At 33.6% G+C, this 12,376-nt stretch overlaps 2 protein-coding genes across 13 annotated transcripts in view; one reads left to right on the top strand and one right to left on the bottom strand.

Moving 5' to 3' along the window:
* The window catches only part of Uba6 (ubiquitin like modifier activating enzyme 6), a 127,639-nt gene that overhangs the window by 84,594 nt on the left and 30,669 nt on the right, over nt 1-12,376 (top strand). For 7 of the 12 annotated variants that reach the window (XR_013425796.1, XR_013425793.1, XR_013425792.1 and 4 more), the window contains exons 33-34: nt 398-500; nt 3,424-3,463. Coding sequence is in view for 6 of the 12 variants with exons in the window: in XM_078021349.1 (XP_077877475.1) it covers nt 398-500; nt 3,424-3,447 (127 nt within the window). In the remaining 6 variants the exon portion in view is untranslated. Of the gene's footprint in view, nt 1-397; nt 2,674-3,423; nt 3,464-3,754; nt 8,872-12,376 lie in introns of those variants that run through there. The other 5 variants (XM_078021352.1, XM_078021351.1, XM_005331713.4 and 2 more) reach the window with 2 other exon arrangements.
* Nucleotides 11,638-12,376, bottom strand: part of Stap1 (signal transducing adaptor family member 1) — a 36,496-nt gene continuing 35,757 nt past the window's right edge. Inside the window, exon 9 of the mRNA XM_021730660.3 lies at nt 11,638-12,214. Within this exon, the coding sequence (XP_021586335.2) occupies nt 12,153-12,214 (62 nt within the window). The 3' untranslated portion in view covers nt 11,638-12,152. The remainder of the gene's footprint in view (nt 12,215-12,376) is intronic.

Genomic DNA, 12,376 nt, shown 5'->3' with positions numbered 1-12,376 from the left:
AAACTAGAGGCTGGAAATAAATTGCATTTTAAGATTTCTTACTTTTTTAAAAACAGAAATACTAGAGAATATGATGCCTCCAAACTTTCTAAGAGAGTATGGGAAAAGAATTAATTTTTCAAAATTATTGCTTTTTTTTTTTTGGTCTCTTAGTAAATAGCCAGTATTCTTTATCATTACCAGCAGTGGTCCAAATTGTTTCACTGTTAGGTAAAGAACTATTTTTAAATTCAGAGCTTTCAGTAAAGAAAAATGATTATATAACAACAAATGGAATATTAGATTTTAAAATAAAGTCTAGATACAGGTTCTTATTCTTTGGATAGCATTAGTTAGCAAATCATTCTTGCATTTTACAGAATTTACCAAAGTATTCATCTTTGCTTATTTTTCTTAGAATGCACAAACTGGTGAAACCTTCTACTGAAAAAAAATATGTGGATCTTACTGTATCATTTGCCCCAGACATTGATGGAGATGAAGATTTGCCAGGACCTCCTGTAAGATACTACTTTAGTCATGACACTGATTAATAGAAGTTGTCTTAAAGTTCCTCCAAGACTACTTGATTTTGGAAAGAGTGCACTTAATTCAGAAGCTAAAAAAAAATCAGCTTATAATATTATGGATTTCTCTTTGATGAAGCCTTAATTTAAGGGAAACATCAGTAGAAAACTACACCGAAGAATTATGAAACATTTTGTATACTGTACACTTGTCTAATGCTTCACACGTGGCTGTGATCACAAGCAGTTGTAAACTGGAATACCATTTTATAATACTTACAACAAATTGGTGTATTAAGCTTTCTGGATGAAAAGAAGGAACAAAGTATTTGTGACCAGAAGAGGAAAGAATCAAGAAATGGAAAGTAGTGAACGCAGCCATCCAAAAGTTTAATTCTACTTTATAAATTTATTTTTTTGTTTAGTATCTGAGATCCGTTTTTCAATACAAATAGTGTTTAGCACCCTGCACCTCTTATACAATTAGGCTTTTGAAAATTTAATACCATGGTGAGAAGAGAGATTGTAGTGGTAGAGAAAAGAGTTAGAAATTTTAAATTGTGTATAGTTTAGTATCCTGTTACCCCTGCTAGTTTAAACAGAATTTATTATATCACTGTCTCCCCAAAATCAGGATTTTTGTTGATGTCATCAGTGTTGTAAACCATGAGCAAATGGTCAAATGACACATGTTAACTTGAAATAAATGTTAATAGTATTATACAGACTCTTGACAGCCCTCTTAGAAAATCCATGAATGTGAACAGATAAATGTGGCTAATCATTTGATTTTTAAATATACCTTCTAATGTGGGTATTTTATTTATTTGGAACTCCAAACTTGATTGTCATAATATATAAGACTAAAAGGTTTTGTAAAGGGAGTGTTAGAAATTAAAAAAATCATCACTAGTAGAGTCTTGATTTTTTTTCTTCCAGCAACCTAATGGAGAGAAAAAATATTTTTGCTTTAAAAGGAAACATGTTGTTTTATTCCCCATTCCCAGAAAGGGAACTGACAAGGATAAAAAAAAAATAAATTATTTTTTTAAGTCTTTATCAAGAAAAACTTGTTTTCTATGGCAGATGTTCATATAAATGCTTTCATTAAAATGATGTAATAGTTCTCAACACTGTAAACTCAGTGAAAACAGCAAGTGATTCTTTTATTACTAAGACTATCATGCATTCTAAAGCAACTGGCATTTTATAACCTCAGGAAGTCATTTCCTCTAGCCCTTTTTCTTCTACTCTACTCTCCTGTTCACCAAAGTACCATTAATAGGTACTTTGATAAACTAGAAACTAGATTCACATCAATATTGCTCCAGTTTGGTATCTCTGTATACTCTGTATTTATTTTCCTTTTCCATTTATAAATAGTTTAAATTGCTTTATCACCCAGATATTTTGTTTCCTTTTATAAAGGTATCCAATTGGAAAATGTATTTGGGAGTGGAGAGTGCATTTGATTAGTTAAATGATAATCTATTCATTGGGAGATAGAGAAAAATAAAGAATGAGTTTTAAGGAAAAGGGTACCATTGAAATGAGCAATTTTTGTTCACCATGCACTATATTCTCCAATTTTCTGAAAATTCATCTTATATAAATTTGAATCCAGAAATACCAAGGCTGTATGGCTTGGAACTTTAGAGAGTAGGAATTAAAGGACTTTTGTGTAAGAAGCCTTTTTTCCACTTTTACGTTGTCTTATGTTCTTTGACAGTAATTGCTGTTTTCCAGGTAGCCATTCAGCAATCCTCAGTATGATCAAAATGTCAGCTTGCTAATATTTTACTTAAGTCATCTCATCTCTTTAGAAGTAAATTCAGAACTATGCTATAAATTGTTATGTATAGACATCTGTGCTGTAGCCAACATAAACAAAATCAGTGAGGATAAAGTTCATTTTGTAATTAAACCCACAGCCATTTCATTATTACTTTTTTTTTCCCTGTAGGTAATAGCTATTAACATCCTTTCTTCTAGTTAGTTCTACACTAGAAAGCCAGGGTGAAGTAAATGACAATTTTTCTCATTGTTTTGTTTATGTACCATGAAATCACTGTTGGTGATTGAAATACCAGGTGCAAAAATGATTTTGTACAATTTCACTGAATAATTTTTTGTTTATTAAAAATAAATTAAGAAATTTGAGAACGTTTTTCTGAACCATGTATAACAGTTGGCTCCACATATTCTGATTTTGCTCTTCATTGTGTGAGAAATGTTTTATATTGCCTGCTATTTATGTTTTGTCGTTATGGAGATAAACATTCATGGAAGTGGAGAGACATTACTTCAACATTGGGGGAGGGGCTGGGGATGTGGCTCAGTGGTAAAGCGCCTGCCCAACATGCGTCAGGACCTGGGTTCAATCCCTAGCACTGGGGTGTGGGGGGGGCACAGGAGGAATCGTGTGTAGCTCAGTGGTAGTGTGTGCACTTAGCATGCACAAGGGTGTAAGTTCAATCTTCAACATCAAAAATAGATGGATAGTCAGTCAGGCGTTACCATGTAAAACCTAGATCTGGTAACTCCCAGATCATATACTGGGAATTTTGAAAATCCTTTCCTTTTTAGAGTTAAAAGCAGTTATGTTATTTAAATTTCTCGTAAATTATCCCAAAGATAGAACTTGGAAATTAATATGTATCTTTATTTTTGTATTTTATATATTATGGCACATTCTGGTAGCAACTGTCAAAGTTCAGCCATAGAGTCCACAATTTATAATTAGTGAAAAAGAAAACAGAAATTTGTTCTCCTGAAATCTTGATGGAAAAAAAAAGAATCTCTTGACCTAATTTTTTCAATTACATTGAATATAATCATAAATTTATTGTTATTGCAACTGTCTGATCATTTAGTATGCATTCCTGTAGAATGGACATAACTATTTTACTTTTTACAGATTCAGAAACAAATCAGGCATTGAGATCTTGGAAAACAGTGTAAGTATCAATAGGTAATTTGTATACACTTTTCTTTTCATGTCTTAAAAAATTTTGTTATTTGAATTGAGAATATTTATTCAAAAAAAGTACATAAAATGTAAGCATGTGGGCTGGGGTTGTAGCTCAGTGGTAGAGTGCTCGCCTCACATGTGGAAGGCACTGGGTTAGATTCTCAGCACCACATAAAATACAGGCATTTTGTCCATTAAAAAAATAAATAAATAAACATGCAGTTTAAGGAATAATTTTGAAGTAACTACATATATAACCAATATTTTCATTTAACAGAACATTGAAAGCAGCCCAGAAACTCCCTCTGTACTCCTCAATCACATCCATCTTCCTCACACACCCTTTGCCAATTACCACTGTTCTACCTTTTATTTGGCAAAACAAGTACTCCCAATTTATTGTTATGTAATAATGTCTTGGTTGTTCTTAGACCTTTGCATTTTCATTTCTTAAATTTGTAACTGTAAACATGCAAACCTGTCACTCTTGGAGTTTGCAGTGATTTTGCCAAAAATCTCTTATTTACTTGAACATGAAAAACAATTATTTTATAGTCTGTATCTAATAATCCCAGAATTTAAAACCTTCCTGTGGATCTATTTTTATTTTTATTTTATTTTCTATCTTATTGTCTTGCATCCTGTGTCTCGTTATGTTCAGTTGCTTGCCAATATTGTATATGAAAACCTATAGAAATAATTTGATGCCCAGGATGATATTTTCTGTTTTTACCAGATACTTGAGCACAGATTAGTTAGGACCACTTTGATCCAGTTCCAGAGACAGAGATTTTTCTGGGCCTGCTGTGTGATTCAAACATGAACTACTAGACTATACTTGCACTGTGACTTCCTTCCTGTTCACCCTTACTCTTAAGTTTCCGCCACTCTACTTTCTGTAGGATCAGTTGAGGTTACCAGAGCCCCTGCCTCTTGACTGACCTATGATCTACCTTTGAATCCCTAAACTAGAAATAAGGCTCCACGCAGCTAGCTTCTCAGTGACTTCTTGCAAATGTATATGTAAATCATCTCAGGACACAATAGTTCCAAATAAAAGGTTTACAATTCTGAATATCTATGTTCTCCCATCTATTAACCTGGGAACTTGTTTACTAACATCAACGCCAATGTTTTCCCATGTTTTTAAGAAATATACTTTATCGAAATTTTCTAAAGCATTCTAATTAGAATGTTAATGCAAATTATTTAGCCCACATAATTTCATAACTTGATTATGTGTAAATTACAGTTTATTTCTTTGTATTGCTTTTCCATTTGAAAACGTCCTAAACTCTTTAGTAATTCTTGTAAATTATTTGCAGTACTTTTTTTTTTTTTTTCTATATATCATCTTACTTCAAAAAGGACAGTTTAGTCAGGTGGAATGGTGCTTGCCTGTAATCAGTGACTTTGGAAGCTGAGACAGAAGGATTGAAGTTTCAAAGTGAGGCCAGTTCAAGGCAACTTGGCAAGACAAAATGTTTAAAAAAAAAATTAAGAAAGGCCTGAGGACTTAGTAAAGTGCCTCTGGGTACAATCCTCAGTACCCCCCACACACAAAGCATAGTGACAGTTTAGTCTTCTACTCTCCAAATTCGGTTTTCTTGCTCCACTTTTTATATTTGAATCTCATTGATTAATTTCTGCTTTATCAATAGTACTTATTTTTTTTCATTTTATTAAGAGTTTTTACTGTTCTTGTTTGTAACCTTTTGAAATGGATGTTACCTCATTCATTTTCAAATTGTCTTTTCCAATGTATGCATTTAAAAATTATCTCTACACTTTTGTAATATGAATACATTATACTCTACTATTCTAACCACAGCCCAGAAGGTTTGACGCATATTATTGTTCATACTTAACTAAAATACTTTTGAGCTTTTATTAGCATTTTCTCTTTATCCCTTGGGTTTTTTAGGAGAGTATTTAATTTCCAAATGTATAGGTTTACTAATAATCTTTGTATTTTGATTTGTAGCTTAATTAAATTTTATTCAGGAGAAAAAGTGACTTTTCTAATTTTTTTAATTGTCTATATATCTTCCTTTTTTAAATCTTATTTATTTTTATTCCAATTTGTTATATACAACAGTAGAATAATGCTTTACAATTCATATTATACATATACAGCACAATTTTTCATATCTCTGGTTGTATACAAAGTATATTCATACCATTTGTGTCTTCATACATGTTCTTAGGGTAATGATGTCCACCTTTTTCCACCATCATTTCTATCCACCTCGCTTCCCCTCCCACACCTTTGCCCTATCTAGAGTTCATCTAATCCTCCCATGTGCCCCCTCCCAACCCCACTAAGAATCAGCCTCCTTATATCAGAGAAAACATTTGTCATTTGTTTTTTTGGGATTGGCTAACATCTCTTAGCATTATATTCTCCAATTCCACCCATTTACCTGCAAAGGCCATGGTTTCATTCTCTTTTATTACTGAGTAATACTCCATTGTGTATATATACCAGTTTTTTTATCCATTTATCTACTGAAGGGCATCTAGGTTGGTTCTACAGTTTAGCTATTGTGAATTGTGCTGCTATTAACATTGATGTGGCTGTGTCCCGGTAGTATGCTGTTTTTAAGTCCTTTGGGTATAGGCCGAGGAGTGGGACAGCTGGGTCAAATGGTGGTTTCATTCCCAGTTTTCCAAGAAATCTCCATACTGCTTTCCAGAATGGCTGCACCAACTTGCAGTCCCACCAGCAGAGTATGAATGTGCCTTTTTTCCCCACATCCTCGCCAACACTTGACCTTTCTGATTTTTAGTACTTTAAATTTACTTAAGATCCCTCTGTAGCCCAAAATATCATCATTTTTTGTAGTAATTGTTTATGCATTTAAAAAAAAACATTCTGTAGTCATTAGGGGTACTTTGTTGCATATGTCAATTGTTAATTGTATTATTTAAATCTTACTGTTTTTTTAATTGGTTGTTCAAAACATTACAAAAAAGCTCTTGACATATCATATTTCATACATTAGATTCAAGTGGGTTATGAACTCCCATTTTTAACCCAAATACAGATTGCAGAATCACATCGGTTACACATCCACATTTTTACATAATGCCCTATTAGTAACTGTTGTATTCTGCTACCTTTCCTATCCTATCCTCTACTATCTCTTACTGGTTTTTAATAAACCTATTATGTCAATTATTAAAATAGGTAAATGAAAAATCACCCAATGATTTTTCCTAGTATTTTTTTCTTTTTATACATACTAAAGCTGAATTACATGTTAATTTTCTAACTTGTATATTTTCCTGGTGAATTATATCCTCTCACTGTGAATTGTATATTGGTAATATATTTTGCTTTAAAGTTGTGATTAATGTTTTCATGGGATAAATTTTCCATTCATTTATTTTTAGTTTTTCTGTATTTTTATTTTTTAGATGTTTGTCAGATGCATAGCATAAAGTTTGAATTTTGATGGGTTTTGTCAACCCAATCTGATAATATTTGTCTTGTCACTGGAACACCTATACTGTTTACATTTAATGTAATTACCAACACATTTAGATTTGTTTCTGCCATTTAAAAGAAAGCCTTACTCAATTTTGTATATATTCGTTCACATATAATTTGTCTTAATATCACAGTAGATGTTAAAGGTTTTCAAACCTTGTTGTGTACAGCATACTAAAAACATTATCAAACCAACCCACAGAAATTCTCATTCAGTGAGTCTTTTTAAATGTGTATTTACTTATTTTGTTACTCCATTTATGCTATTAACTGATTATCTCTCAACTCCAAACCTACTCTTCTATGTTCACGGACTCTGTGGCTGGAATTACAAACTAATTTCTTCTTTGTCACATGGCTTCCTTTTAGGTTCTTTAAATAAGGGGTACTGTAAGGATACTGGAATGCTGGAGACAGAAGAAACTTTCCCCTTTCCATTTGTCTCCCATATTGTTAGAATCACCTTCACAATGGCTCTCCTGCTAGCTTTGGTAGTCCCCCAGGTTTTAGCTTTTTTCTGCCATTCTGCAGTATGTCTCTTCTAAGCTTCTAGGGCCTAGTAATCCCACCTTCTTCCTTTTAATGATCCTTTCCTTGTGGACACTTTCAGTTCTCCAAAACCTGTTTACCAATTCCTTACTGTTAAATTATTTCTTAAATTATATGGTTTTTGTTTTCCTGAGCTATAAGCATTTTTCTCTTGACTTGTTTCTATCTTTAATGATTATTCTACATACAGGCAAATAAGGCCAAAGTTAATCATTAGTTACCTTTACCTTTTGGCAGATTATATATTCCAAAAATGGCCACAGCAATATTGACAGTCTGCATGTTCTAGAAGCTTGCTCTCTTCAGTCTCCCTCAGCATCTCCAAGAATGAGCCATACTGACATTTCCTCTTTCCTATCTTTCACTTTCTTGCATATTCTTTCTCTTGAAAAGCTTACCCATAGAATCCAAAGTAGCCCATATGGAGCAAAATGGAGCCTACCAATCTGTAGCCATCATCAAGTATCAGACATGTGAGTAAGCAAGGCTTCAGTTGGTTCCAGGCACTAGACTTTTTGAAATAAAGAGACAAGCCATTCTTGCCTGTGCTATGCCATATCAAATACTCACCAAATTCATGCACTGGATCATTTATGTACTATTTAGGCTTTGGAATTATTTATTATACAGATACAATAACTACAATTCCCTCAAATTCACAACTTATGTACTACTATCATTTTATTTCTGTTGGTTTTTTAATTCAGTTGTCATGTACTTCTATGCCTTTAATTCTGTAAGATTCTGTAAGACTGTTTAGTCAGTATATGTTTACAAACATACATGTGTGCAATGTGTGTGTGTGTGTGTGTGTGATCACTTGAATAGCTCTTCCTTGTTGGGTTGTTTTGTTTGTTTGCTTTTTTTGTTTTTTGTTTGTTTGTATATGAAGCTAAATACTTGATCTGAACCTTGGTGTCTCTCCATAATGCATATGTTGAAATCCTAACCCCTGGGACAATGGTTTTGGGAGGTGAGAAGGTCATGTGGGCAGAGCCCTTACAAATGAGAACTGAGAGACTAGTCACCCCTATCTTGTGCAGTCACAGTGAGACGATACCATCTTTGAGCCAGAAAATGTGCCCTCACCAGGTGTCAATCCTGCCAGTATCTTGGTCTTTTACTTCCCAACACATGGAACAGGGATAAATAATTTTTCTACTTACTATAATTTACCCATTTGTTACAGCAACCTAAATGGACTAAGAAGACGCCATCTAGGATAAATTATTGACATACTTCCTTTAGAATTTAATTTTGTGTGAGTGCTTGGTGATGTGCTTGTTCATGATTTGTTTTCTGAAAATATCTCTATTTTCACCTAATTCTGCAAAAAAAAAAAAAAAAAAGAATTTACCCATACTGGGGATTACACCCAGGGCCTCATTCACATGAGTTATAACCCCAGCCCTGCAAAGATATTTTTGCTGAATACAGAATTCTTATTTGGTCTTTAATATCTTCAACACATTGGAGATAATTTTCTACTGTCTTATCACTTCCCTTGTTGTTGTTGTGTCAGCTGTGGAGTTTTCTTTTGCTTCTGCCAGCTAAATGTGTTGGCAGTCTTCTGTTAGACTCTTCATCTTGGTTAGGCCTTGATTTTTATTTTCCTTGTCTATTCCCTTTCACTTAATTGCAGCCAATCATGTTGTCTCACCAACTTCATGAGTCTGTTTTTTACCTTAAGCATTATATTTTCTTACAGAATACAAGAATTCACTGAATAGTTTGAGGTGAATTAAAAATTGAAGCTCTCTAACCTCTTCTTATCCATATTTGGAGATCATTGAAAATAACAGTTATATGTCTTTACATCAGTTAACACAATGAGGTTTATAAGTGTTCAATAAATTTCAATACTTACATTAATGCTCAGATTTTATGTCCTACCCCTCATTATATCTGAGATTTCTCACTAATTGAACTTGCCTCTCCATTTAAAAGAAAGCCTTACTCAATTTTGTATATATTCGTTCACATATAATTTGTCTTAATATCACAGTAGATGTTAAAGGTTTTCAAACCTTGTTGTGTACAGCATACTAAAAACATTATCAAACCAACCCACAGAAATTCTCATTCAGTGAGTCTAAGTTATGCTTAGAACTCTATATTCAGATATTCCAGGTTAGTTACTGAATTAGTTTGCTAGAGCTGCCATAACAAATATACTTTGTAGTTTAAACACCAAAAATGTTCTCACACTTTTGAAGACCAAAAGTCTAGATTAAGATATCAGGTCAATTTTTTTTTGCTGAGGCCACTCTCCTTGACTTGTAGGTGACCACTTCTCCCTCTGACTCTTGTAGTCTTTGGGTTTTTTTTTTAATTTATTTTTTATTGGTTGTTCACAACATTATAAAGCTCTTGACATATCATATTTCATAAATTAGATTGAAGTGGGTTATGAACTCCCAATTTTTACCCCAAATGCAGATTGCAGAATTACGTCGGTTACACATCCACAATTTTACATAATGCCCTATTAGTAACTGTTGTATTCTGCTACCTTTATCCCCTACTATCCCCCCTCCCCTTCCCTCACATCTTCTCTCTCTACCCCATCTACTGTAATTCATTTCTCTCCTTGTTTATTTTCCCATTTCCCTCACAACCTCTCTTATGTAATTTTGTATAGCAATGAGGGTCTCCCTTCATTTCCATGCAGTTTCCCTTTTCTCTCCCTTTCCCTCCCATCTCATGTCTCTGTTTAATGTTAATCTTTTATTCCTGCTCTTCCTCCCTGCTCTGTTCATAGTTGCTCTCATTATATCAAAGAAGACATTTGGTATTTGTTTTTTAGGGATTGGCTAGCTTCACTAAGCATAATCTGCTCTAGTGCCATCCATTTCCCTGCAAATTCCATGAATTTGTCATTTTTTAGTGCTGCGTAATACTCCATGGTGTATAAATGCCACATGTTTTTTATCCATTCATCTATTGAAGGGCATCTGGATTGGTTCCACAGTCTAGCTATTGTGAATTGTGCTGCTATGAACATCAATGTGGCAGTATCCCTGTAGTACGCTCTTTTAAGGTCTTCAGGGAATAGTTCGAGAAGGGCAATAGCTGGGTCAAATGGTGGTTCCATTCCCAGCTTTCCCAGGAATCTCCATACTGCTTTCCAAATTGGCTGCACCAATTTGCAGTCCCACCAGCAATGTACAAGTGTACCCTTTTCTCCACATCCTCTCCAGCACTTCTTGTTGTTTGACTTCATAGTGGCTGCCAATCTTACTGGAGTGAGATGGTATCTTAGGGTGGTTTTGATTTGCATTTCTCTGCTAAAGATGGTGAACATTTTTCCATGTACTTGTTGATTGATTGTATATCCTCCTCTGAGAAGTGTCTGTTGAGGTCCTTGGCCCATTTGTTGATTGGGTTATTTGTTATCTTATTGTCTAATTTTTTGAGTTCTTTGTATACTCTGGATATTAGGGCTCTATCTGGTAGTCTTTGCTTTGTATGTTTGCATCCTAATTATTTTTTATAAAGACACATCTTTATAAGATGTTGGAGCTAAGTTAACCTTAAGAATCTATTCTAACCCATTCATCTTTTCAGCTGAGGAAATCAATGAAGCCTATATAGGTATCCCAGGACTATAATCCGGGTCATATCTTTTAATTCTTAGTTGATTCTATAAATGATTCCCAAAACTCCATCAAATTTTAGAGTTTTGTTTTCAAATAAAAAAATATGAAATAATATCACTGAGATTTTGATTCAGTAGATATAATGTGGAGCAGAGGTGTCCACATTTTTAAGAATTCTGATTATAATCAGCTGATACTATATCATATTTGGTTTATTTATTTGCCTTTATCTTTTGTTTTTTCTTGGTACTGGTATTGAACCCAGGGCATTCTCCCACTACCCCTAGTCCTTTTTGTTTTTCATTTGAGACAAAGTCTCACTCAGTTACCCAGGCTGGTCTTGAAATCACGACCTCCTGCCTTAGCCTCCTGACTCACTAGATTACAAGCATGTACCACCATTCCCAGCCACTGCATTATATTTGTAAAACAAAATGATGTATAGCCTTAAAACCATCCTTATAAAGATTTATGGGTAAGTTTTCAACTAGCAAAAAGACGAAATCAGGGAAAAATACAGAAGTAAATCAATTTCATTTATTTCCTGCAACAAAATATGTGGCATAGAATATTTCCATTGGAAAAGGGCTTCTGATTCACTTTATGTGTCTAGCTTCCAGCTAGTTAATTTAAATGCCTTATATTTGATAAATTGGTCAGATTTTTTAAATAGCCTTTTGAGGTTGTTTTGGAATTAGGATTTAGAACTAGAAAATCTGTTCCAAAGATTATATAGTTAAGTATCTAATTAAAGCCTAGAAATATAAACCTCCATTTAGAAAGAATTATATGTTTTTGGCTTATATTAGTGCATTGAAACACATGTATCTACAAATTAACCCACAACCACAGCCTATGGTTTTTCCCTGGGTTTCATTCTGATAAAATAGTGAAGTTGTGTGCTACTTTAACTCTGATGTCCAAGTGAGTGACTTGGAAATTAACAATTAGGATAAAAGAGGTAATTTTCTTTAAAAATGAGATCTTTTGAAAACAAATTATCGAATTACATGAAAGCAGCTTCACATTTTATTTCATTCAGTGTGTGGATTTTTCTTTAGCTTCTCGCTTATCCCTTCCATGTCGTGTTCTTGACCTAGAAATTTAAAGTAGAAAAACTTGGTTAATCAATGAACCAATATGGAATAACAAAGTGCTTTATATATTCAATGGGAGTTTTTGGCTTGTGCCTGAAACACTGGTGGTGTGTTTCATTGGTGGTTGTAAGGTAATAAGATGCTGAATACTAAGGCTTTTG

The sequence above is a fragment of the Ictidomys tridecemlineatus genome, chromosome 9, assembly GCF_052094955.1.
Source record: "Ictidomys tridecemlineatus isolate mIctTri1 chromosome 9, mIctTri1.hap1, whole genome shotgun sequence".
NCBI classification, from domain to species: Eukaryota; Metazoa; Chordata; class Mammalia; order Rodentia; family Sciuridae; genus Ictidomys; species Ictidomys tridecemlineatus.
Note: the sequence above shows the minus strand (reverse complement) of the source record. Positions and strands in the feature narration are given on the sequence as shown.